The 27634-nt window shown below is 43.8% G+C and overlaps 1 protein-coding gene across 2 annotated transcripts in view; it reads left to right on the forward strand.

Annotated features, from left to right (window-relative positions):
• The window catches only part of WWP1 (WW domain containing E3 ubiquitin protein ligase 1), a 2181222-nt gene that overhangs the window by 540166 nt on the left and 1613422 nt on the right, over positions 1 to 27634 (forward strand). For both annotated transcript variants that reach the window (XM_069621301.1, XM_069621302.1), the window contains exon 7: positions 14511 to 14692. In XM_069621301.1, coding sequence (XP_069477402.1) covers positions 14511 to 14692 — 182 coding nt within the window. The remainder of the gene's footprint in view (positions 1 to 14510; positions 14693 to 27634) is intronic.

Genomic DNA, 27634 nt, shown 5'->3' on the forward strand with positions numbered 1-27634 from the left:
TGTGATTTCTAGAGATGTGGGAGAAGGAAATGGAATAACTCCCCCACATATTCGGGCAGGTCACAGTCTTGAACTGATGATGGGACCCCTCTAATCCAGAGATTATTTCTCCGAGCCCTATTTTCCAGGTCCTTCTGCCTGAACTCCAGGATCTCATTCTGGTTCGTTAGGGTGCAGATCTTCTGGTGAACGTCCAAAAGCGAGGCTGCCTGCTCCCGGGATTGACCCTCTAGGTCAGCAAGCCTTTGCTCTAGCTCTGTAACTCTCTGATCTGGGTGTTCAATTTTGGTCGTTAACTCATGCAACTGCGAAATTCAATTTTGATATCCTGCATGAATGCCAGGATGTCGTCTTTGGTGACAAGTTGTGCCAAGGGACTTAACGATGACAGAGGTTCTGTCTCTTTCCCTTCTCGGCAGGGAGCAGCATGGTGTCGATGTCCCCGCTTTTCTGCGCTTTTAGGTGTTTCGACATGTTCATGGCACTAGTTGGGGGTCCCCTGGAAGGTGCAGAACACGTCTCAATTACTGCGGGGTACTTTGCCAAAGAGACTCAAGGTGGTGGGACATATGCGTCCCAGGCTTCCTCCACTCCTTCCATCACTCAAATGCTGCCCGGGCTCTCACCCCATGTAGCTGTGTGTCAGGCCTGCAACTGTCTCCTCTTGTCTGTGGGCCCCAGAGTAAGCGAGCCGAAAAGCTGGGCTCCAGCTGCAAACTGCTTCAGTTCAGCTCCGCTTTTTACCATGGGCACCGTGTGTGAAGGGCCACTGCTTGATATTTTGCCCCACTAGTGGGAGAGTCCTCAAGCGTGGGACAAACTACCCCCCCTCTGCTCTCCTCTGCTCCTGGACGCTATAATGCTGCTCAGATCTTAATCTCTGCATCCAGCTCCCAAGCTGTGCCCAAGGCGTACTTCTACCTATGTTACCCCTAACGGGGGGGGCATAGGCTTGTGCTGCAAGGTTCCGGTGATGTGGATGTGAAGGCGCACCCAGTGCGTCTTCGAAGAACTGCAGTGGGGCGCCGGATGGATCTACCTGAAAACTGGAGGCTGGCTCCGGAGACCAGCTGCTAAGGTGAGGGGGCACAACTCCTGCTGCCCGCTGGACTCTGCGATGAGAGTCAGATGGGCCGGGAACTGGAGGCCCAACCGACGGCTGGAAGTTGGCTAAGTTGTCCAGCTGTCAAGGTGGAGCTAGATGTAGGAGCTCCTCTCCCACAGTGGGGCCGTGTACATAGATGCCGGGACAAGACTGTCAGCAGCAATGTGAGGGCCCAGCACCTTCTCCGCCGTTGAAAATGCCATAGCAGCTCAGGGAGGGGCTACTACCACCCGCGCTCTGTCACCTCCTTGGAGGGGCTCATCGTCTGCCGCCCGCTGGCTTCCTCACAGGCAGCACCTCTGGGTGTCTCTGCCCGCGCCAGCTGGGTCCAGGAGGTGGGGGGTGGGGGGGTCTTTCCTTTGGTTAACAGTCATGACACTTCACCCGCAAGGGAGGGAAGCGCCTGGGTGAAAACAGTTTCTTGCGGGAGCAGAGTCTACAGAGCCTGCTCTCCGCTGGCATTCTCCGCCATCTTGGGGGGACGCCGCGTCCCACTTCCCCTCTCCTTCCATCGCTGATCACCGGCCGATTGTGGGCTGCCCCTTGTTCAAAATTAGCACTTTCAGAGCCCCTCGGCTTCCGATCCCTCTGTTATCATGGAGGCGCTTCAACACTGCTGAAAACCAATAATTTGATATTCTTAGATGGGCTTCATGTGGAGGCCATTAGCAGAGCTGCCACATTGGTGGTGCTGCTGGCCACGCCCCCTACGTACATTCATTTTGACACTTTTGAAAAAATAAAACATGGGCGTATTTCAAGCAAACTCGTGTAAGGACCTTAAAGCATGGTTTTGCAAATGTGGCCGTGTTTTATTTTTTGACAAGTGGCATAATGTAGGTACAAAAAAATAGTGCTATACATTTGGTGACTGAGGTATAGCCTGTGTCCATGGGCAGTGGCCAGATTGTCTGAGTCATGGCATAAGGTCATGACGCGGACAATGTGGCTACTGGCCATGACCACGAGGGACAACACATGGGGTTAAAGTAGCCATGTCCACCTGGGACCGGCTATGTGGTAAAGTTATTCGAAAGTGGGATAGGTTTGAAAGGGAAAACAAAATAAATGTGCTTGTGGTAATATAGCCATAGGGTTCTCTCTTCGCCATCTGCAGGCAGCCATGGAAAGGGAAGAGGGGCTCTGTATGGTGGCCATCTTGGAAAAGGATTTTCCTTCCTACACCAGTACTCCGCAGGCTAATGGCTTTCATCCTCCATTGCTGCGGCGGAAATGGGAGATAACGGGCCAGAGTCCTCGTTATCCGCCCTCGCTTTGCTTGGGCCGATAACTTGCGCTGCCGGGCCGTTATCCCCCGTTCCAGTCCCTGGAACGGGGGATGAACGCTACTTTATTCCCATTAACATAACAAAATGGTAATGGAAATGTTGGAAAATCATATTGAGTCTATGAACTTTACTGAGAAATATAAAGTAGATGGAGTCTAAAAAATCTTTTTTTTTTGTTCGATTTTATAACTGTGAAAGGTGGGTCCTAAAGGATGTGTTTTTTGATAATTTGTTTTTTTTCTGCATGAGAGGCTAGAACGTAAGGTGGGGAGGGAAATGAGGGAAGAGGTACCAAGCACTAATAAGTAGAGGCAGATTGACAGGGGAAGATGTTGCGTGTGTCTTACTTCTAAGGTAGGGGGGCAGTGCTTCTCACTCCATTTGGACAACAGGCCAAAAGATGACTGGCTCACCTTAAGAAGCTATGTGAGCCGGACTCAGGACGACACACGTCCAATCACCCCAGGTGTCGAAGGGTGAGCCTTCCTCCTTCTCATTCCCTCCTCGACTCTTCCCTTAGTGTTACCCATGCAATCCTTGTATCCATTGTAATATGTTGTTTGATTTAATGGCACTTCTGTTTGGGGGGTGGATTCTGGGGGTGTATTTCTTTCTTGACTTGGCGTTTTGCTTATTGACGTGCTGCATTTGCTTCTTCTGCTGTTGTCTGCTTTCAATTAAAGTTTTACAAAGAAAAAAAAGAAAAAAAAAGGTACGCAACCCCTCTTCCTATACAGGATCCAAGATTGGGATGAAACAACAGTTTCTTCTCTTGCCCATGTCGTCGAGGATAAAGCATTCTTTCTGATCTTCCGACAGACCCAGTTTAAATTCTTGGCAGGCTTTTGAAATCATGGCAGGAAACGCCCCCATGTCGTCTGATGGTTAGGGTTTAGGTGTTTCTTCCAGTGGTGCGTAAACTTGAGTGTGTCCCCCAATCGTCTCTTCTGGATGCTGTGGTCGTAGATGGTTGTTGCCCTCTGTATGTGCAAGCTCTCTTTCCTCGTGTTCATCCACCCTAAATGACATGGTTGGTGGCCTTGTTTGGGGGCTGCTGTGGCCTGAAGGCAGTGGAGACTTATGTAGTCTTGTGTCCCCATGTTGTATTTGTATTTACGTAGTTTGGTGGCCCTGTGCGAAGACCTGGATCCAATGGGTGACGTATGTTGTGATTGGGGTTGTGACCCACGGCTAGACCTGGTTAGAGACCTGGAGGGCGAAACTTTCTGTGGTTCCCCTGCAGGCAGCCATCCTGTAGGTGGTATACCCGGATGAGGAAGTGGTAACCTGGCCTGTAGTTGTGTCAACACTGACCGTAAGGAGGCGAGAACCTGAAGGGACAACGCCTGGGGATTCAATAGAGGTTGTTTTGGCAGCGCTAGAACTGGGTAGATGGTTCCCTGCGGGTAGCTGGGCCCCTGTATTGGTTGTACTGCCCTCAAGAGAGTAACTGGGTGCTGGGCTGGCGGGCTTGACCATGTTAGGTAAGAATTGGTGTAGTAACATGGTGTGAGACTACATAACAATTATCTGCTTGGTATTAGGTAACCCACCTTTTGGTGTAGGTCTGTACTACACAGGTTGTTAGTCTGACTGAGCAGCCAGGCATATCTCAAGAGGGGTAAATGTGAGCTGTAGAGCTGTAGCGATGACATTCGTAAATACAGGTAACCAAGTAACACTTACACTCAAGGTTTCAGTTATAAATAATTATTTATCTAACATCAGTATTAAATAAGCAGTCTTTAAAAAGGGCAAGTTAGTGGATACTCTTTGGATATGCTTCTTACACAATTCCTACATCCTGAGGTAACTTCATTCCCAAGGACAGGAATTTATATATCACTAATTATACTTTGCAGATTCTGAGGTTGCAGAAAGGAAAGGTTTAAGGAAGGAAAACGTTTAAACATGTTCTCATCATGGTGAGGACACTTAAATCTTCCAATGAGATCCAGACAAGCCTTTCCCAGCAATTTATTCTATTTTATTACATTTGTTAAAAAGGCTCAAAGGGCCAGTTTCTCTAAATGTTTTTTGACTTGAGAAATAAAATGCACAAACCCATCTAGCAAAAAAAAAGAATAAGAGCTGCCCAATCCACAAAGAACATCTGCATGGTGCATCTTATATGCTGCTTTATGCTGAAATCGGGTGGCATTTCTGCGCATTAAAAAGCACATCCAAATTGGAAAACAAGATGCACTTTTAAATGTGCAGAAATTGTAGGCAACCATATGCACCTGCTTTGAATAGGTGCACGGCGGAGTGCCACAGCATGACAGGGTCTTTATTGAACCAGTCATGCAATACTTTTTCAAAAAATGTTTTTTCATTATTATTATTAAGTGTGACAGCTTCTGACTCCCTTGCCTTTCGGTTGCTAACTTGCATTTCTGTTTCTCAAACGGGATAGAAATCTGTTTTTTCAATCACATTTAAAGTGGCAGAACCAAAGGGCCCATCACAATGAAATGCGCCGGGAGCCTGTAGAACATTGTCAGGAGAGCGCTTCCAACACAAACGTATTCAAGGAGGCTGGCCAGCGCATCATTTGCGCTGCAGCTAAGCCCCAGGGAAATGCACAGGTCACCTTTGAGAATGAGCATGTCCTTTTTTCCATTTTAGATGCCCCATTTTTTGAGGATCTGGGCCAGAATCTCCAGTTTTCACAAATTATAAAATGGTCACAATATGAGAGGGAAAGGAGAGCGAGGTTGAGTTATGGGTGATCTAGCAGAGGGAGTACAGTGGGTAAGAGGTGGAAGTGGTGGGCAAGAGAGCAGGGAGGAAGCAGTGGGTGGTGGCCCTGAAATCAGAGAGTGAGTGGAGTTACAGAAAGTAGAGGAATCATGGGCACAGGGGGAGCAGTGGGCCAAAAGCAGAGAGGGGTTGGCCGGAAAGAGGCAGTGAGCTGCATATTGGGAGAAAGGATGCAAGATGCAGAAGTAGCATGAACGAATGAAGGACTGTATACTGCTGGAGGAATTGGGGAGCTTAAGGTGTGAGTATGATTTGTAGTTTGGCAGGGGCTGGAGGGTGCAAACTGTGACTTGGCAGTGTGACAGAGCATGCAAGGATGTGTACGACTGAGATGTTAGGGAATACAAGTTGTGATGAGGAATTGGTGAGATGTGTGAGGTGTGTTGGTGAGAGATGTGTAGGTGTTTGGGGGATTCGAGAACATAGGGGAATATTTTCAGCATTACAACTGATAATGATCAATACCGCTAATAATATTAAATAGGCATACACATTAAACCAAAAAACATAGGCAAAACAAATGCTGTTCTGCCAAACCAGAGACATTTGGGACTCTTCCTATTAAACTGATACCAAAGGTACAAATAATGACAGCGTGGCTCTCTTGTAGCATTGCACACTGCCTCTTTCCTGCAATGTACCAATCTTGTACCCTCCAGTCAATAGAAAATGGGCTGAAATAATGCTGCAATAAATAATGGTGTGTGCCAAAAATACTTTGCCATTTCATGCCGCAATATCCTGGAGGGTCTGATTAAATCTACGTGGGCTAATTAAATAAAATTTAATTAAATAAATAATCAACAGACAAATTCCAAACAGTGATGTTGCAGCAAGTAATCGGAGCAATTCAATCATGTGATTTTCTGGGGTCCCTCGACATCCAGGATGCGTTCTTCCACATCCCAATCCACCCAAAACACAGGATGTTAACTCAGGTTCATGGTGCAGAACAACCACTACCAGTTTAGAGTGCTACCATTCGGCCTCAAATTGGCCCCTCTGACCTTTACTAAATGCCTAGCACCCATTTCCGCAAGCCTCTGCAAAAAGGCCACCGTGCCTACCCTTATTTGGACGACTGACTTGTGACGGCACCAACACAAGCCATGTCGGAGGAGGTATGTACGCTCCAGAGCCTAGGTTTCCCGAAAAACTATGACAAATCTTTTCTACTGCCATTCAAGACTTTAGTATTTCTTGGCACAGTTCTCAATGGGAGAACTGCGAGTACGGCCATCAGTGGACCAGGTGAATACAATAACCTTGCTAGTCCCCACCTTCACACCAGGACTGCAACCCTCACAGAATCCCGTCCTAAAGTCACACCGGGACTGGAACCCTCACAGAATCCCGTCCTAAAGTCTCCCTTGTGGCCAGGGGAAGGCATCCACTACCTGATCCTAACCCTGAGGGTGGTTTTAACCTGGGGGTGGGGGGGGGTCACATGGGAGGAGAAGGCCATTAAGGGAATGTGAGTGTTAGGCAGAAACCTGTGCAGTTCCCTTTGGGACCACTGCAAAAGATTTAAGACTACAGGTTTTTGGCAGTAAACCCACTTGGTAGCAGTCTGTACCACACAGATTCACTTGGTAGCTGTGGCTGAGCAGTCAGACTTCCCTCAAGAAGAGTTAGGCAGTATACAGAGTATTCACAATAGGTCAAAAGAACACAGTAGAACAAGTAACCACTGACCAGAGCTTGGTGTAAAAGAGATATGATTTATTTAAAACCACATCTAGTAAAACACACAGGCACTAATGTTAAGCAGTTCAAAAACGGTCACTAAAAGATATACACTCCCTTAAAAGAATATTAGACAAGTCTTAAGTAAAGCCCCACTTATTTTCAGATAGCGGTGAGCCCTTAACGCATATGGCACTCTAATAATTTGTTTTAAAAAGGGAGAGAAAAGCACAGTATAATTTGAAACAGATCCCAACACTTTCACAAGAACACAACAAGAGAGGAAGGCAAAGTAAAACCGTGAAGTTAGAGTTCAGAAGGCCGGATCCACTTTAAGAGTATCAGAACGAAATGTGTCCAAGGTCACACGGTTGAAGTGCACAAAAGTCTTGAAAAGGTTCAGAAAGAGTTGGACCAAAAGAAAGGGACCAGTTAGATGGTCAAGGCGGCCAGCCCAGTCCAGAAGGTTAAGGGATTATTATTACCTTGTAGCAATCTTTAGAAAGGGAGGCCTGGCGGACACGGTACCTTAAAGTGGTGAGAATACTCCAGCAGGGGCAGTTGTTCCTGGCAGCAGATGCAAGTCAGTGCTTCGTCCGTGGGAAGAGCGGATCTCGTCGGGGAGGAAGACAGGAGTCCGTTGCACTGCCAGGGAAGAAACTAGCCGCAGAGTTCTCAGGTAAAAGGAGCAGTCCTTTTATTCGCAGTCCAGTGGTAAGTGGCTATCCGGTTGCCGGGGTGCTTGGCACGGGCAATTCGACCACAAGACGTCCTGGGATGCGAGGAAAAGAAGGTAAACTGGTTGTGCCCACCAGTCAGGGGAAGAAGCCTCTCCAGCCAGGAGATCTTCTCTGTCGTCGGGAGATGGTGAGTCGGTTCCGCAGGGCTCCACCGGTGGTGTCGTCGTGGTAGGTCGGCTCAGCTTCTCCCTCGTCGGATTCTCAGGTCCTGTGGCGACTTCTGAAGTTCCAGACCCCAAAGCTTTTATGCAGCACACCCCCATTCACTCAGTCTAGCTGTCAATCAAACATGCTAAGTGGTGAGCTGGCCGGCTCACCACTTGGGCCAATCACACAAGAGTGCGACTTGAGTTACCAAGGTAACTCAGTCCAGGGTGCCTAAACCCCCTCCCACAGCCCCTGTGGTACCCAGACAGAGTGGCACCACGTTTGGAGGCTTCTGTGGAGAAGCCCGCCAAAACGTGGAACAAAGGGCTCGACTTGGGTTGGAATCACAGAAGAGAACACAAACGCCATTCTAGAATCAAGTCCTGGCAAATAATACCAACCGGCGAATTAATATTAAATAAATAAACTGGCGGTATGTTCGAGGCTATGAGAATTAAGTTGGTAGCCTCGAACAATGGGAAAATCCCATAGGGATATATTTGCGGTCGAATATAAAAAGTAGTATCCAATGCCACCAGCCAAAACTCGATCAGGGGGACGGAGACGTGCCCCCTCGACTAACAGACCCCGGGCAATCAAATTGCCCCGACCAGTATGTCCACAATAGGATGGCTTGTACCGGTTTTTGTTAATAATTTGGGATTAGTAAAGCCAATGGTGACTTTACATGCCCTGGGAGACAGTAGTCAGTCCCAGGGTATGGAGCCTATGGTGGGGTATCACTATGACACCCCTGTGTCACTGCACGGAGGGTGCTGTGTAACACACATAGTAAAAACACATGAGACCCTATGGGTTAAAGGACCCCATAGCCCATAAAACACATAAACAGTCAAAGGAACACCATAAATCATGTCCAAGAGTGGGAGAAAAAGAGTTTCACTCTTGGCAGGAGAAAAAAACAAACTCCAGAAATCCAGCAAGGCAGCTGGGGGACTCACTAGGTTAGGAAATTCAGCCCAAAGAGAGAATTCTCCCTAACAGTGAGGACTACATAAGGAGACACGCAGTCTTCATCTTTTTCTGAGGGTGAGGTTTCCATAATGCCTGAATGTTTTCATGTTTTCATAGTAAGGCTTCCTCTGCCAGACTTCCCCAAGTTACTAGGTTTATCCAAACCTAACATAAAATAATAAGAGAAAATCATTACCTGCTTTAAAACCTCCCCTTAGAAATGTCCTGTAAACCATTTAAACAAAGTAGATTAAATGATTTTTTTTAAAACGAAGACAATTATGCACTTCAAATCCCATAGTGCTCTTAGTACTGAGACGAAAGAGTCATTCAGAGTTACTAAACCGTAGTGAGCGGTCCAGTTATGCTAACAACCCACACCTGAGGTGGGACGTTTAAACATTTAAAGACCCTTCAGGTGCAGATTAGTCAAGCAGCGTGAGCCGTAGAAGGAGTAAGTAGAAGCTGGGACCAACGCATTGCCATTCGTGGGACGCCATGCAGAGGAAGTGTCGAAGGTTGGAAACCCAGGCAGATGACGGACAGGGGGAAGCTGTGTGGAGGCCGGCTGTTCGGAAGACGAGAGAGGCTCTCTGTGTCCTGCATCTTACGCCGGTGAGATGTTTTCACTGAAGTGTGTATGGAGAAACGGCTACTCCATTGACAGCATGAACAGAGGAAGGCAACTCAGAGCCGTCTGACGTCGTTGAGGTCCCCAATGTGTAAAGAAGCAGCGCATCTGCATGAGCTGCCAGGACATACAAGTGAGTTGGCCTGTTGGAGGTAACTCCGGGGTGCTCCAAAGTAGACGGCTGGGCACAAGTTCATATTTTGAATACCAAACATTTAAACTGAAGCGAGCAGGAGAAAATTGGAACCCACATTGCCAAACCCAAAAGGGGGCAATAATTAAGCAAAGTAAATGTAACCTTTCAAAAGGGAGAGGTTGAATGAGAGAATACTGTAACCCATATTACCAAAGCCAAAAGGACACAATAAAGGAGCAACAGGGTAAGACACACTTACCTTATGAGTCTGATCCAATAAAGGGACATTATAACCTAGGTTGTCAACAGTCGATAGGTTGTATAAAAAAAATCAAAAATTGCAGGATGAAGGCCCTCCTTGTAGAAAGGATCAAGGGGAGGAGAGAAGTATAACCTGCATTGCCTAAGGCAAACAGAACCATATGATAAACATTGTCCTTTTGTACAAAATGCATGTCAAAGAAGTTGACTCAGTTGTGTTGAAAGTCAAGAGATTGAATCGTGAAGCAGTTGTTGATTTCTCTTTTCCCATTGAGGATTAACGTGTGGAAAGATTGTAACAAGCCTCGCCAAAGAGTAGAAATAGTAGTGGTAGGAGTTTTTATCCTGGCAGGTGAGTACACCAGGAAATGAACCATTTGAAGCTTGGTCCTGGCAGGCGAGTGGACCAGGATGAAGGTGATTTAGAGTACTACAAAGGGGTAGAAAGTCATGGTGGAAAGGAACCGACAATTCCACGAAATGTGTTTTGATCTGTTACAGAAACCATCCTGACAAAACGACATAGCTCAAGAAGAAGAAATGTGATAATGATAAAAAAGGATTTTCCTTCAGAGTGAAGAATATTTAGATCGACTTTTGGTTTGATATATGAAGAGAGAATTCTTTTTGTTTCACCAAGCAAAGATTGTGGAAGCTATGATAATTGTGTTCAAGATGACAAATCCTTGTTGGAACCGAATTTGTAAACTTAGCCAAGACGAAGGACATTTTTGAACTGTGCATTCTACTTGGCTAGTGAAAGGAACTTTTTCTGAAATTGAACTTTGGTTTGAGACATCCTGTATTGATCCAGGGGAAGGGGATCCAACCCAGATCACAAGGATCTGTGTTAATAATTGTGTTTCTGAATTTATATGCTACTAGCTGATATACCTGGCGTTGCCCAGGCTTTCATTCCCTCATAGGTATAGGTACAGGTGTTTCAGATTGGTGAAACGGTGTGGAATAATATAAGGAACAATGCTTCACCAAGCCACAACCGCACAAACACATTTTCACTTTTGCTGAAATCCGGGGAAAGGGGTGCAGTGTCCAAATGTCATGTAGCCAGCAATGTCCAGCGGATCCTAACACATTTGGTGCAGATTGGTGAAACAGTGTTGAATTGTATAGGGAACATGCGCGAAGCCACAAACCAACACATTTTCACTTTTTATATATATTGAGTGAAGCTCACATTGCAGGCATTTCCTGTATGTTTTGTGTGTATATTAGTCTGAGGAACAGATACTTTTGGACATTGGGTCATTTTGCATTAGCCTTAGTTGGTTAGTTAGGGAAATCCTTGTTAGGCTAGAAAAAGATAGGTGTTCATCTCACCTTTTTATTATTTAATAAAACGGTTTTAAGCAGCCCCTGCATGAGATCATGGCCGGAATTGGTCCAGGAACATGGCAAGACAAGATGCTCATTATCCCAGGACCATACACAGACTTCAATGGTGGGCCAACAAGCGCAACCTTAAGAGGCAACGCGTTCCAGGAACCACGTGACCACAAAACACTCATCACGGACACTTCGTTGTCAGGCCGGGGAGCCCATGTCGACTAGCTGCATGTCGGAGGGCTATGGACAGCCCAGGAAGCGACACCCTATATGAACGTGCTGGAGCTAAGAGCAGTGAGATGGGCCTTCAAATCCTTCCTGCCGGTGCTACGAGGATGCACTGTTAGGATACTCGCTGACAATACCACCACAATGTTTTATATCCGGATGCTGCACGGTGCAAAATCGGTGACGCTGTCTCAAGAGGCCCAGCGAGTGTGGCACTGGGCCTTCTCCAACCGGATGCTCTTACAAGCGCTCCACCTTTCAGGAGTCCAAACAACCTAGCCGACAGCCTCAGCAGGCAATCCTCTCCGTTGCACGATTGTGAACTCGACAACAGTCAACTTCAGACAGTGTTCCAATGGTGGGGTCATCCATCCATAGACCGCTTTCCCTCCATCCGCAACAAAAAGGGCCCGCTGTTGGCCAGCAGAAGCCCATAACAGGGATCGAAGGGGGGTGCCTTCTTCTTTCTGTGGATTAACCCATTTGCCTATGCATTCCCAACAATACCGGTCATACATTGGACAATACAAATGGTAAGTGTCTGCTCATCCTATTTGCGCCCAACTGGCAACACCAGACCTGGTATTCAGACCTCCTCTAACTGTCGCCGGACCAAGTGATACAGCTGCTCAGTCGACCAGATTTTCTATCCCAAGACCACGGCAAGGTTCTGCACCACGACCTGCAGTCCCTAAAGTTGACCGCGTGGCTCCTGATTTCGTAGAATTCAGACGACTAGGCATTCCACAAGATGGCAAGCACATCCTGGCAGCAGCCAGGGCACCCTCCACCAACCTTTCCTATAGTTTCTGTTGCAAACGGTTATGTTTGTCGGGCGTGAAGCAACAAGTGGTTCAACCACTCACTGTTCGGCCGGAGAAACTGCTCCTGTACCTGCTGGCCCTGGCAAAGCAGTCACTCTTCCATCAAAGTGCATCTGGCGGTTATCTCTAGATACACTATCAAAAGGAGACGCATGCCCTTGGTCAGTGACAGGCTGATTAAGAATTTCCTCAAAGGACGTTTTCAGTCGTTCCCGCCAACAAAGAAATCTCTGCCAGACTGGAGCCTGAATACAGTTCTAGCAGGACTTATGAGAAAACCTTTTGAGCCACTGGCCACAGCGAACATAAATTATATGGCCTGGAAAGTTGCATTCCTGGCGAACCCCTACCTACATTTCCGTAAAGATAAAGTGCTACTCATGACCAATTCTGGGTTCTTTCCCAAAGTTCCCACGGATTTTCATAGGAACACCACCATAGTTTTGCCGGTTTTCTTTCAGAATGCAACTACCCCTGTGAAGGTTGTGTTGCAATGTTTGGATGTTTAAAAGAGCCAATCAGTAGTACATAGACATAATCAAGTCTTTCAGAGCCTCAACCCAGCTCTTCATAGCATTTGGCCCTACCAACAAGAGCAGGGCAATACCCAAGCAAGAGATATCTAGGTGGATCACTTCTGCTATTTCTTTCTGCCACACTAATGCAGACAGGCTGTTTCATAAGCTGACCTACGCTCATTCAACAAGGGCCACGGGCTCTATGGGCTGAGGTCCCGCTCATTAACATTTGCAATGCAGCAACATGGAAGGTGTCTCACACGTTCACAAGGCACTACTTTCTGGATGGACAGCACGCAGCGGATGTTGAAACAGGAAGAGCCGTCCTACAGTGTCTCTTCCAATAAGGTAGGCATTTTACTGACTTGCAACCACCAGTTATGATACTGCTACATATTCTATTCACAGAGGTGATTATATGAAAGATCCAAATGCCTGAGAAGGGATAGGTTGCTTACCTGTAACTCCTGTGCTCCAGCATTGGTATCTTTCATAGATACACATTCGCCCCCCATCCGCTCTTGTCAGGTAAAAGCCTCATAGTGCAAGGGGGAGCTAGCCAGCATGACAGGTCAGAATCTGTGGAGGGGCTGTGGAGGAAGAGCTTACTACTCAATGTCCCATTGGATTGGGCCTAAAGCACACGCAAAGAGGGAGATGGCATACAAAATGGACCAAACGTTTTCTTTAAAAGGCAATCAAAAAGGTAACCAAGGATTCCCAGCTTGATGCCGGGGATTATTCACAGCAGGGGAATCTATGAAACATACCAATGCTGGAGAACAGGAGTTACAGGTAAGCAACCCACGTGTTCCCTATTTTAAACAGCGTCTCTGTGTTCTTGTATGTTTCCAAATCTGTGTCTCAGCGGTTTTAGCCCTATACTCTATCGGTAATCCGTTTGATTGCCTTTCTCTGACAGGTTTCACATAACAGCACAACTGGCATACATTCTGTTGAATGAAATGCAGAACTCTATCTGAGAAGTATGCTGAACGTGGCTCCAACAGGAGGAAAACGAGCCTGCAATTGCCTTTACAAATGTCATCATTGTTGGCCTTCGTTTGGGAATTTCTGGGAGCAGTTTCTGCATGCTCCTATCTGCCTGCTGAGCTATCCTTCCCTATCAGCTTATGTTATATGAAGACTAGTCATTTCCGATTTTCCAGACACATAAGAGTCCAGATGGGACAGTATACATAGTGGCATGGCAAACCAAATCAGAGATACCAGTTTATCAAGAGAATCTGTCTAACTCTTGAATATCTCAGGCCCTGCAAAACCACACAAGTCATAAACACACAAGTCATATTACCAGACCCTTCACTGAGGAAGGCCAAGTACAGCCTGCAACATGCCTGTCCACCATTCCGAAATAGAAAAGAGGAATACTGCAGAGGAAACTCTGATACCGAACATAACCAAATGCACCTATTATATCATTTTCAATGTTTTGGCCTGAGGCATGACCCTGTTTTTGCTGTTTCTGTATATGTGTTATGAATGATTTTGTAAATATTGTAATGTTTTTTCTCAAAAATACAAAAAATTGCACAGAAACCCAGGAGAATTATGTGATCAATATGAAGGTATATTTCTCTGTATGTCACATGAATATATGTTGATTTTCTGTCACATTAAGGATGTAGGACTGGGAAGATGGGGATTGTATTTGCTAATTCTAGTTGGTCTGGATAGTTTTTGGTTTGCAAGTGGTGTTGGCATGACCCATGATTTGTGTATTTGCTTATTACAATGCATCTTATTTATTGTCTCTTTTTACTGTGCTGCTTGGCTCTTAACGGACACTTCAGAGTAACACATTTTTATCAAACACTAAAACAAATCTTGCCCATCCAGATCACCCAATGATGTCCTTAATGGGTTGCACAGTGAACCACCAACCTCTACTGTACAGTGTGAATTTAACACCATGCCTGATCGTAATGGAGACAGATCACCATCCCCTCCTCGTGTTTCAGCAAGACCCAAACTTACACCAGCATCAAACCCTATTACAATTCAGCCTTCAACCAGCACTGGTAAGCATTGTGTGCGTCTTCAGATGGCTCTTCCCAGAATGCTAAATTGAAACAATTTGTGATTTTTACTTTTCATAGTGTGTAATTTATTTGTAACTACTCAGCCATTAACTGCATCTAGTAGTGAGGTCTAGATATTGATGCTCCAATAAAACGCTGCTCTAAAATTAGCTGCTCTTTCTAGTCCTTCACTTATGCTTACCAATAACTAATCGCATGTAAGAAAGGTGCATCCCTACTTTGACAGCCATATCCCCTTCCATTCATCCTAATTGTGTATCCTCTCTGATTTTACTCATTCTATTTTCTGATTTCTATTTCCTATCACCTGCTCACATACCTCCCCTTCCTTTCAAGAGACTTGGGTCTGGTGGCACACCAGCAACGTCACAATATTCCACTTTTCGGACAAGGCCATGCACTGTTGAATAACATAACATAAAATAAAGACAAATTGTTTTGCCTATAAAGATGACTGTAAATAAATGTGAGGGCACATTTTAGTGTGGAAGTTCATCACATTTATAGTCACAATTATGTGTTATTTCCCTTTGTTGATGTTATCTTGACTGTGAAATTATTTAGGCCCATGAGAAAAAGAAGACGGTTCATGCAACTATGTGGTAGTATGGTCATCATATTTACTCAGAAAAAAAATGCACATGGTAGAACATTGTAAAAGGTTTTCACCCTGTAAAACCTGAAAAACTCGCACATTTTTTAAAGTTTTATTTGTGCATATTTGCTGTCCAGCCTTTACACATTTCATACTCTATCATTATATAATTTACAAAACATTTCAATGAAAAAACGAATTATAAAACATGGTTATATATGAAAATTATGGTCTCGTATGCCAATACATTATCAAGTTAAAATGTCAATTTAAAAGACTCAATGGTAAAATTCATTATGTATCCACGTTATCCAGCAAGTAGATTATTGGGAGCATGGCCATATTAAAACTAATGTGGTCAAGTATCAATTCCCTTAAGCCTGCCCTTTATCATGTTCCGTATATATGGAATGCGGCAGCCGTGATGACCAAGGACTCAGCAGCATATACAGTGCTCCAAAATGTATCAGAACCATAGTCCTTAAATTCCGCATAACCTTTATTATAGTAAGAAACCAGGCAGAACATGTCTAGCGATTTCTATTTCCCCTTTACAGAATCTAGATAGACGATCCTCTCTAGGTACATTAGTCCAAGCTCCAGTGTTGGCAAGTATCAGTAACAACTCAGATCTCAAATATGTAATCAAACATATCAAGGGCGGAGAAGGCACTTGTTAAGTAACTATGTGGTCTGTCAGAAAAGCCACCTTGTTCGGTGTATCTCTCATACTTATATTTGCTTGCAAGCTTTGCCAATGTCTGTATGCAATCCCATTCAAGGGTATTGTTAACTTGGCCCGCCAGGTAAAATTCAATAAGAGTCTCAGGTAATTTAAAAACCCTGATTTCAAGAAGGTGATCTGACCATCCTGTCCAGGTCTACAAACCAGGTACTTCAAGAGTACCATGTTTGATGGACAGAAGTTGACCTCATTAATGAGTTGCAAGCCTCCTTCTTGAATGGAATAGTTGCCCAAAATCTGTCCGCAGCATTTTTCCAACAGGACATGATTGAAGGCAAGCCCAGCTCTAATCTGATAACCTCAACCGGGGTGGCTTCTAAAGACTTCAACGATTTAACAAGGCATTTGGGATAAACCTCCAATGCATAGAGAATAGTAGCAATGACTGAGATTCTATAAGCAGAGACCTTTTCCTCAGTGGAACCTCCCCCAATCCTATCAATGATCTTTCTGAGCACCATCCACTTCTTCCAAGCTCAAGGTACAATTTTCAGCAGAAGATTGATTTAGGATTATTTCGTAGATCTATTCCTAGGTATTTGTACTCAGTAGATTGTTCTATTCGAGAGGCTCCCACACACCAATTAAAGGAGTTCTTTTTGGAGGCCCTCTTGCCAAAAATAAGGATTTTAATTTTATGGGGGTCAATTACGAAACCATTTATAGAGGCACATTGTTGCAATGTCATTAGGGAGCGTTGAAATTCAATGGGGGTTTTCGTCAGGATCGCAGTATCATCTGCAAATGGAAGACAGTGCAATGGTCTGTTACCGTACCTGGGAAGGTGGTTATTTCCAACTGTTTTCAAGACATTTAGGAAAGTCGGAAACATATGTTATACTACGGGGGCTAGGGGACATCTCGGTTTTAACCCTTTGTTAGTAGAATACGATTTTGATAACTCACCCTCCTGAGATACTGATTCTGATTTCCGTATCAGAGTATAGTAACTTAATGAAATAGCAGTGTGGAATCAATACCCCAACTGTTTAACTTCCACCAAACTCTGCTTCGTATGACACTATTGAAGGTGTCAGAGTAGTCCACAAAACATGCATATATGTTGGTGTCTTCATAATGCCATACGTCTAATATAAGAGTCTGTAATACCCAAATCGGATGGATAGTGCTATGATTCTTTTTGAAACCGGTTTGTGAAAAATGTAAGCCCCCAAACCCCAATGCATCCAGTTTGTCAGTAGTTCTAATAATACAATCCAAAATATTTTTGAAGAACTATCCAACATGGCTAACATTCTAAAGATAGTAGGGATGTTACGCGGGCCAGATTTATGGATCGGTAAAATCAACCCCACAGCGTTTCATTTTACGTATCACTGACTGATAATCTAAGTCATTTAGTTGGTACAATACCCGTGTGCCAATCGTGGATTTATTTTTCTCTACATCAATGATTTCCTTGCTGTCCCAATAAATATTTTTTATATGGGATTCCAAGTCCCCTCAGGTATACTGATAAGTTCTCTCGCAGCCGACCCGGCCATAGCGAAGTGGATGATATGCCAACATTTTTTGGAATCATTAGTCGGAATCAATTTATTGATATAATTCCAATTGGCATTGGCATGATCCCAAACATAACTGGATAGCCACTGTTTAAAATTGGATCTGATGGAGCGCATCCTTTCTTTCCTCAGAACTACAAGAATGATCTCTTTGAATTTGTCTCAATAATTTATTTTTGTCTTTCTTTTGGCAATTTCTACATCGTAGATCAAGCCGGGAGTGTTGCTCTATCTACTTCACAGCAAATGTTTCCCAGAGACCTGACAAAACTTTTTCACCACGCCATCCAGTTGCCAATCATGTGTATCTAGAATCTCCTTATCTGACTTATGAGTTAGACATTGTACTGTCAAACTTGCCAATATGCACAATCGTCCAACGAAGACGGTTGCCATGTATACTGGATTACACTTTAATGTATCCTTCGGCTTGGCAATGGAAGTTGTGGTCATGGAACAAATTGAGTGATCACTCAAGTAGTTAGGAAGGACTTCCAACTAAGAATTAGAATGTTGCATAGAATCATTTATAAAAATAAAATCGATTCTGCTACCATACTAGCCATTAGTCCACATAGGTATAAAACTGCTTTCCCTAGGAGATAAAACATGCGTGTCAAATTCCAAAAGAATATCACACCAATCACCCTTCTGTCTCTTCCTTTGTGGCGTAAGACCTTCCCAATCTCTGAATAATCTCTGCTAGGCAATCGACAATAAAATCGCCTGCAAGTATTCCTATGCCTCTAGGTTGAGAGGCATGCCACTCCCGTAGTATGCCACTCACAAATTGGTAACATCTGGGTATCATAAAGAGTCATTAGTTAAGGTTGTTTATAAAAAGGGGGATTATGCACGACCCCACATAAGAGATTACTATACGAGACCTTACTGGTAAATTTATGATCCACATTAGTACCCATACACGATCACCCTTTAGGATGCCCGGCTGACCAGGTCTCGGATAACTTGAAGAGCAGGGTAAATCCATGTAATTCAAAGGCTCTAGTCGGCCAAGTTTCCTGTAAAGTAAAATATGTTGGCCTTCATTAGTTGTGCAAGACCCTCATAGTTTGTCAAAAAGGAGCAATGTCCATGTGTGATCCAGGAAATCGGACGTGTGACTAGAGATGACGATGACTTGCGTCGCTGCTATGGAGAAGAAATGTTTAACCATTTACCAGCAACCCGATTTACCTTCTTAAACTGGTCAGTTTTTGTGATAGCAGTGTGAACGTTTCTGGGATAAGTTCTGAGTTCATAGTCCTTATCCGGCACTTTGAAAGGTCTAACAATAGCCAGCTCAAAACCTAGCTCAACTAAGTCCCTAGAGTGTTGACAAATCATCTCGGCTGCTTTAGGGGAAGCCATAGTCAACTAGACCCAATTACTAGGGCTGCCCACACAGGGCAATTCTAAAGATGCAATATCAGTGGCAGTCAACTTGTTTAAAGCTGGTTTTATCCCAAACAGTTGGAATAACTATGTATGGTTTAAGATTGGGCTGGTGGCCGTGGGACATCTTTCTACAATTTTGATGTGCTTGAGTCCTGAATCCGGCCATCCAGATCATTCTCCTGTGCTTGCTGTTCTTTACGTTGTTTTGACAGTTCAACATAGTCCAGCCAAGATGGGCAGTTATTTATATTGTTCTTTATATCAAGAAGCATTGTGGGTTTCTGCTGGTGTTGTGCATGGAGGCAAGCCGGGTCTATCCGCTTTGTGGCAAGGGCTGGTTTTGCCACCTGTTTACAGTTCCGTTGACCGTTGTTTTGCCTCATCCAAATTTTCTTGGCTGTCTGTCACGCTTTTATCTTATTTCCAACATTGGAAACCATTGTTGGCCTTATGAGGCTTCTCAGGAGGGTTGTGTTGGTATCTGGTAGTTTTAATGAAATTACGATACCTACCCAGTCTTTCAATAATTTGAAGGTCATCCTGCTTAGCTCGATCTCCCCTCCCATTTCCCTTTGGTGCTCTAATCCAGTTATCCAAAGGGTCATGTAGGCGCACCTGTCTCATTGTGTCTTCACCCAGGTCATTAGTCATCGTGTAATAACCAGACGCATGAGGTAGGTTATGCCTAACTTTGGGCTCAGGTTTCTGGGTTTTAACAGGCTGCTCTCTTGGTGTACTGTTTACAGTAGATGAAGTGATGCTAGATTCCCAGTTATCTGGTGTCATCGTCATAGGGCTATTTATCATTGATATCGCCACACAAAGGGCTTCCAGTGCATGGTCCTCTGAATGGGCCACGATATCAACAATGTCTTGCTCCCACTTTCTGCATCTATCCGTGGTTGTCCTGACTCAACAATCGTTGGGATCGGGGAGAAGTCCCTTGCTTCACCCCTCTTCTGGCCTGTTTTGCCTGCCTAGTCGGTATGCTGACTTTATTCAAGGAAGAAGTTTTTTTCAAATGTAGGCACTCTCCAGCAACCAATCTCTGCATAACGGTTCCCAGAAGGGCAGAGAAGATGCAATGATTTTCTGCCAGTTTGGTGACAAGTGAAAGAAGAGCTTCTAATTTGGATTCAGTGGCCTGAATAGACTGCAGCGTTTCTTCTGGCAACTCCCCTTTACCAGGGAGATTGGAGTCTTCACTGGAATCAGACCCCTCACTGTAATAAGAATCCACATCTTCTATGGAAGATGATGAAACAAATTTGCCCAAGTCTGGGGTGCCTGACCGGTTAGTCGCTGGTATTTCCTTCTGCGGAATCACTTCTGGACCCAAGTATTTTCTCAATAGGTTTTCGCATAGGTTGAGTAAAGACCTATTATTGTCAATGGTAAAGGAATTAACTAGCGTGGTTGGTGGTAGGGAGGCGATTGGCGCCTGCTTCGATATTAGTTTTGGCTCCCATTTAGTACACTCTTCTGGCCTTCGTGGACCGTCCCCGCTTTATCCGTAAAAGGGGTGGATGTTTTACTGAAAAAGGCCATGATATTGGGTTGTCGCCCTGGCCCAGTTACCTCTTTATTTATTCTTTTTTCGCGGTGGACTAGCACCTTTTTTGCGTGCCTGGGGTGCTGGACTACATCCCCGCTTCCCTCTCTTTGATGTCATGCTAAGAAGGCCATATCTCGATTTTCTGGTGTCCATCAGTGCAAATAAAAAAAAAACAATTTGGGTATAGAGGATCACCACTCAGCAATAGCCCACTATTACTGAATCCTCCCAAATGTTTAATGGGCAATCCTTCACCATTAGTAAGATTTCTTTGCACGTTGTCACTGGACCCCTCAGGTGGCTCTAAGGGAGCGATTCCCTGCAGTCACTGCCTCAAGTTGGTTCCCGCATTAGTGTAGTATTAAATGTTCTGTATTGATATTTCGTCACCATTCAGAATTGTCCCATTTTACGATGCACTGTTTCCTGAAACTGATCCACTTAAGTAGCAAAATACCCATCTTGCGTATTTTTCCTATTATCAATCTTACAGCATTCAGATAAAGCAACTAACAGTTGGTGGTCCACCATTATTTGACTCAAAATTAAAATCACACAGTGCATGCTACATGAAGATTGGTTCTTTCCTTGGTAACACTGAACTGTCAACTCCAGTGGTGTGCTGGTGAACGGCTACAGCTTCAGCTGGAGCATTCGTTCAGGGAAGGGGATAGGGGTACATTTATTAAGAATATTTTTAAGAATACTAGTGCACATATTATTATTTAACATATCATAGTGTGACACTACATTTTTACATGCATTTGTTAGCAGCCAGACATGACATGTAACCATTCGAAACCCAAACAGAAGTAATTGAATTAGCAGCTCAGATTTTCATTTTCCTTACTCTTCAAACCACTAGGTCTGAAATTATGTATGTATGCAACAGACACTGTACATAGGTGATGTTCTCAACAGGTAACAAGTAGGGCGAAGGGTTATCGGAGAAGTTGTCATTGGCAGAGGAAGCTCCGGAGGAGGCGGAGAATGGGCTGAGTGGATTGATCAGCGATTAACGAGATGTTTGTTGGGGAGTAGGCTTTTCAAGTGTAGGATGTGGATGGAGGTAGTCTTCTCAGCATTGTTAACCTTTTCAAGAGATAAGGTGTAGCCAGAAATGGCCTGTTGCCTGTTTTATTTATTTTTCAAAAGCCTGGTACAGGGTGTTAGTAAATCCACAGGTACTAGCTGAGTCAAGTATTCCTCCACTGCCAAAAGTCTGGGAAGAAATTGATACCTCATAAAAAGGAGAACTTCAGTTATTTTTCTATGATCTAATTCTGGTAATCTGCTTATTCTTCCCATACCCTCCTGCTGTGGTCTGCAGCTGCTCTCAATATTTTAAGTGTAATTTTACTGTTATCAGTGGATGCCCAATCTGTCTGCTTTTTCTTTCAAATAAATATCAGTATTTAGCCTCACTAAGTGAATGTGCTGCTGGGCTAGATGGTGGGGTGAGTGGCACAGAAACAGTGTCCACAATTCAGTCTGTTTTGGATTGATGCCAAGCAGTCATTTACATACACCCGAGATTGACATGCAGAAAAGATTAAACGAACAAAAACAAGATGCAATTTCTGAAACAAAATGATTGAAAATATATTTTAGCAGATCTAAAACCATGAAGCAGTTGTTAAGTCTGTTTTTTTACTGCATTATTGGTACGATGTGTGCCCCTTCCTCCAACCTATTTGTATATCTGTACCGTTGGCAACAAGAACTAAGCAAACAGGACTTCAGCCAAACACAAACTTCCATCCCACTTAGGCACACACCTACTTGCATTCCCCAGTCAGTTCTCTCCTCTGGACCAGTTGGGTTGCTTTGAGCCGAGCTGCATGTTTTTGCCTGAATGTCTGACCTAACTAATACTTTATTTTTATTTTGAAATCTCTTTATTGGTATTTGTGCAATGGAATATAATGCTGCAAGGTTAAACAATTCACAATTCAGATTACATTAAACAACCAAACAACAACAAACTATTTTTGGCAGAAAAGGATTATTGTGAGAAACAAGGCGCCTTGACAATTTGATGTGTGCAGGGGCTGCAGATTGAGGCAAAAATGGAAGGCAACCTGCCAAAGTTGCCAACAGAACATGAATGAGACAAAAGGTGGTTTGCCTGATATCTGCGCACAAAAACACAATTCGAACTACAGTTAGCATGAGTTTTAATTTGAGAATTCCTGAGCAGCCTGACACGTGTTTCGAGCTAAGAGGCTCGTCATCAGAGGCTGGTAATTCTTGTATTTCTTGTGAGGTGGGTCAGCCTGACAATGTATTGGTTCATATTCCAGATCATAAATATTGTGAGCTCCACTAAATATATACCGCTTCCATTGCGTAGAGATGCCGGCGTCTCCGCCAATGTGAACTGGAGCTGACAGTTCACGGCGCACCCAAGCAAGTCCCAGGAAGTCCCGCTTGTCCGCTTTGCCGCAGTGCTGCGTGCTGCTTGCTCGCTGGCGGTTATGCCCTCCTTTGCTGCCTAATTGGTATTTGCTTAAAGTGTATTACTACTTTGATCTTTTATTTTACTTGTGAGCTGCATTGGTTTTCCTTGCTAGTGTGTTTTAAAGCTCAGATTGGAGCGTGAAAGTATTACATTTTTCTGTTGGTCTAACAGAGGGCTCCGTTCAAAGAGCCTGCGCAGCTAACATTTTTATATGAGCTTTCATATATGCACTCTTAAATCTAATATGCCGGAGTCAGCAGGCATGTTACATACGCCGATTGGGGCAGTCAAAAAACGTATTCCCCAATTTCGTATGTCTAAGAAATCAATTGTGCTAACGCCAATACTGCACACTCTGCTCTCAAATAGAGACATTTGCACGTTTTGTGCAAAACGGAAGGAGTTGTATGCTAGATGAACCATCCTGTGAGGAAGTGTTGCCCTCTACATCTATTGTCAATCTTCCGTCCTTGGTGCCTCCTGCTAAAGCCTTAGGTACCAAAGAAGATCCTCCTCTAAAAACTATGTTACCAGCTGAACAAATGTGTTTTCCTGTGCCTCAAAAATCTATACTTCCTGAAGTGGTGGCTTGTCCACCTATCATTCCCAACATATCTGATAATACTCTCTTAGCTTCAGTGCAAACTCCAATTAAGCCCTCTACCAAGTAAACAATTATCACAAGTAAATGAGGCTATCAAATCAGTATTTGATCTGTCTCAGATTACATTTCTATCCATACTAGTGTTGTAAAGCTAAGCACTATCCATGGAGATTCCAGCCAAAATGAAGGCTTAGCAGGGTCAATAGATATTTCTGCCAAATCTATTGCTGACTCCTTTTTACAGCCTACGCCGCGGCGACATATCCAGATGAGCCATCTGGATAACCAGGCTGAGAATTTGCCCCTAATAGAAATTACTTTAGCCGCTGTAAACACCACACTAGCAAGTCTGTTAAAACTATTTCAAGGCTTGGACGGGAAAATTGCAAAACAAGCTATTCAAATACAACACATTCTCGAGTGGACCACCAATCTGCCGGCTGACATATTTCTTCACATGAATGGTGACATTGAAAGTTCTCTTAACCGAGAGGCAAGGAAAACTTCAAATGGGGACGCACTCATAACAGCATTACCATCATTTGAACATATCATATGTCCAGTCGAACAATCTGTACCTGAAGTCATTAATATTAATGGCTCCTGGATCAGTTTAGATAGGAGTGTGAAAAGAAAAAGGCCACATAAATGTAAGTGACTTGCAGGTTGAGAGTGATATTCATAAAACAACCCGTGTAATCCGCTCAAAGAGACCTGCATTGAAATCAAGTCCTCTATAAAAAGTTAGTAAAACCTATTTCCCAAGATCACAACTGATCCATCCCACACCATCTACTGATACGAGCCCTGTGATGGAACTTCCTCAAGTCCCAATATTACTACCAACGAATTTGGCAGTGATCCAATCTGTAGCTGCCACAGGGGATACTCATATAAGTTCACTTCAACTTGCAAACAAAAACCATATGAATTATGCTCCACTTTGTGAAATTGTACAGCTAATTGAGAATGTTCAAGTGGGGAGCGGCGAAATGGCACAATCAGTTGCTGCCCCTGCCCGTAGTACCTACCTTAACTCTCAATTAAAATCATGTGTGGGAAATTTTGCACCAAATGATCACTTAGAAGAACAAGACATGCAGGAGCGCTTGACATCAATTAAAGCAGCAGTGGACGCTTATTTAACCCAACGCGTGTCAGAAGCTATTATAGTTAAACCATCGGTAACAACAAGAGTACAAGATGTTTGTCACGAAAAAGATATTTGCGATACACTGCTGAAAAGAAAAGATCTATTTTTTACAGGGGAGACAACTTGTCTATTGTCTAAGACAGCGTTGGGTGTCAGTAAATGCTCTTCTGACTGCCCACGCTCACTTGTCCGTATAGACTCGCAAGGCAAAAGTGAAATGCCTTCCATAAAAAAATGCCTCTAAATAACAGTAAAATCAGCAAACTTGGTCGGCAACAACATAGAAACACTTTTGCGAATTGCCACTCCCTTATCATAAAATGTGGAGACAGTCCTCATGAGAAATATGATCTATGTAGAACAAGTGTTTTGAACATTTTTGGTGATGTACATGATTTACAAGATATATTCTCGAGTGATATTGATCAGGTTGAGTTTGTAGGTGACCAAAACTTATCCATTGTACGTCTATGGATCAAATCAGGACTAGTCTTAAACTCAATCTGGAAAGCAAAAATTGAGCTTTTTAAAATGGGTTTTTTGATAGCACAAGACCCAGAACGCTTGATAGAGGAGAAAAAGGGTCCTTTGGAGAATAAAATTGATACAAGCGAGGAAGTTGGGCGTCAGCCCATTAGCTCATGCTCTTACTGTGGTCCTATTACCATACCGCGCAAGGCTGATTTGAACTCCTCAAGAACATAACCATTAATTAAGCCTAATACATGCACTTTGTCCTTAGTAAATTGGAATACTAGGGGACATACCCATCTGCAATGGACCTCAAGTCATTTCTTAAACCAATTCGATATAGTGGCCCTTCAAGAATCTTGGTTACTAAGATCACCCCTGTGGGATGACCATGATATTATCTTGCTACCAGCTATGGTGGGAACAAAGGGGCGACCCACGTCGGGCCTCTTGGTGGCAGTTAAGACGAGGAAAGGTTTGAGCATGACCAAGTGGGCTGCCCCCAATAATTTTATTCAATTGGTTAAAATATGTGATTCTAAGTGTTTGCTTGCTTTGATAAATCTGTATCGTAATCCCATGGGTATTTCTGATGACATCTTTTATAGAGACTTAGTTTGTGTTCTGGAAAAAATTGCTCAAGATCATAGTGTTACCGCAATTGTGGTGGTAGGAGATTTAAATCTTGATTGCTTTTGTCTAAAAAAGATTTCTTGCGCCCCAATTAGAGAACGGTGGCTTAGATTTACTTCAGATCACAACCTTTTTATGGCAAACGGAGCATTTTTTGGTGAGACCCCTTCCCAACATACATGGGAAAAGGGTGCCTCAAAATCAACCATTGATTATGTATTCATGACTGCAGACTTGTTTTCAAGGGTCATTAATTTTGAAGTCAGTAAACAATCTGGAAGTGATCACCAACCCTTAACAGTGGTTTGGCAGTGGAATCACAATGTGTCCGAGCTTAACCAACAATGGTATACTCAAGATGTTCAGGTCAACAACACAAAAACTCGCCTTAAATGGTCAAAGAAAGCTCTTATTGACTTTGAGGAGGCAACTCGTCAGCTTTCTGGTATGGAGAGTGGCTCATATGTAGATATTCTAGCTACCTTGCAGAACATCCATATTGACAGTAGACCACAGCAAATTCATAAACACACTTTTGACCCTATGGTACATCAACTTAGAAGTATGTATAGGAGAGAGTTAAAAGCCACTCTTAAACTGCCGCTAAATGAGCGCCTTGAGAAACAGAAAAAAATCAAGTGTTGGTACCGCAATTGGACACGGGCAAGAAAGGCGAGGCTCTTTCAATCTGATAGTGAAGCCTTTATGCAGACTATACGAAATAAAGATTTTGGCCAAGTGTGGGCTCTTTTGAATAAAATGTCTCATTTGACACAAGTTTATGACCAATTAAGTGGGGTAACTGAAGCCTCTTGGCTTGCACTATTTTCTAGCCTTTATGCAGACACAAAGTTTGACAGCTGTAAGTATGTGAATCAAAGTGTAACAGACTGGCACTTAGAGTGTTCTGAGGAAATAATAGAAGAACTTATAAAAACATCTTCCTCTAGAGCGTTTGGCCCGGATGGACTAAGCAATGCTATGTTTAAACAAAATCCAACTAGATGGGCCTCTATTCTGAATAACATCTTTCAACAGATTATGAATTCCAAGACCATACCAACGTCTTGGAAATCTTCCCTAATTGTGCCAATTTTCAAAAAGGGAGATAGGGATGCCCCATCTAGTTATCGCCCAATTGCTTTGCTTGATGCTCCAGGCAAGATTTTCTCACGACTTGTCTTGAGAGATTTTGTCAAGTGGTCTTCATCCTTCAACCAGCGCGATCCGAACCAGACTGGATTTGTAGCAGGGCTGGGCACAGTGGTTAACATATTAACCCTTAATGCGCTAAAATCGCAGACTCAAACACTAAAGCAACCTATCTATTTTGCTTTTGTCGACCTTCACTCTGCATTTGATTCAGTCTCTCGAGTGAAATTATTTGACAAACTCCAAGCTGCGAACTGTCCTGCTAGTCTGTGTGACATCATCTTTGGCCTACATACACTGAACTCAGTAAGGGTGAGATTGTCAATAATGGGTCTCTTATCGGCAGTAATTTGTACTTCAAGAGGGCTGAAACAGGGTTGTATCCTTGCCTCGGCCCTCTTTAACTTCTTTATTCACGATGTGATGCAGGCCTTTATCCAAGTGCCATCTGACTCTCCGAAAATGAATGGTGTTACAATTAAGGCATTGTGGTATGCAGATGACCTGGTGTTAATCTCTGACTCCCATAGGCCTACAACTTCTGTTGTCTTCATTGAGCTCATATTTAGACGCTAATGAGTTAGTGTTAAATATGAAGAACACTCGGATAGTATGTTACGCACCAAAA

Source organism: Ambystoma mexicanum, chromosome 5q (genome assembly GCF_040938575.1).
Source record: "Ambystoma mexicanum isolate Mex_15411 chromosome 5q, UKY_AmexF1_1, whole genome shotgun sequence".
Taxonomy (NCBI): domain Eukaryota; kingdom Metazoa; phylum Chordata; class Amphibia; order Caudata; family Ambystomatidae; genus Ambystoma; species Ambystoma mexicanum.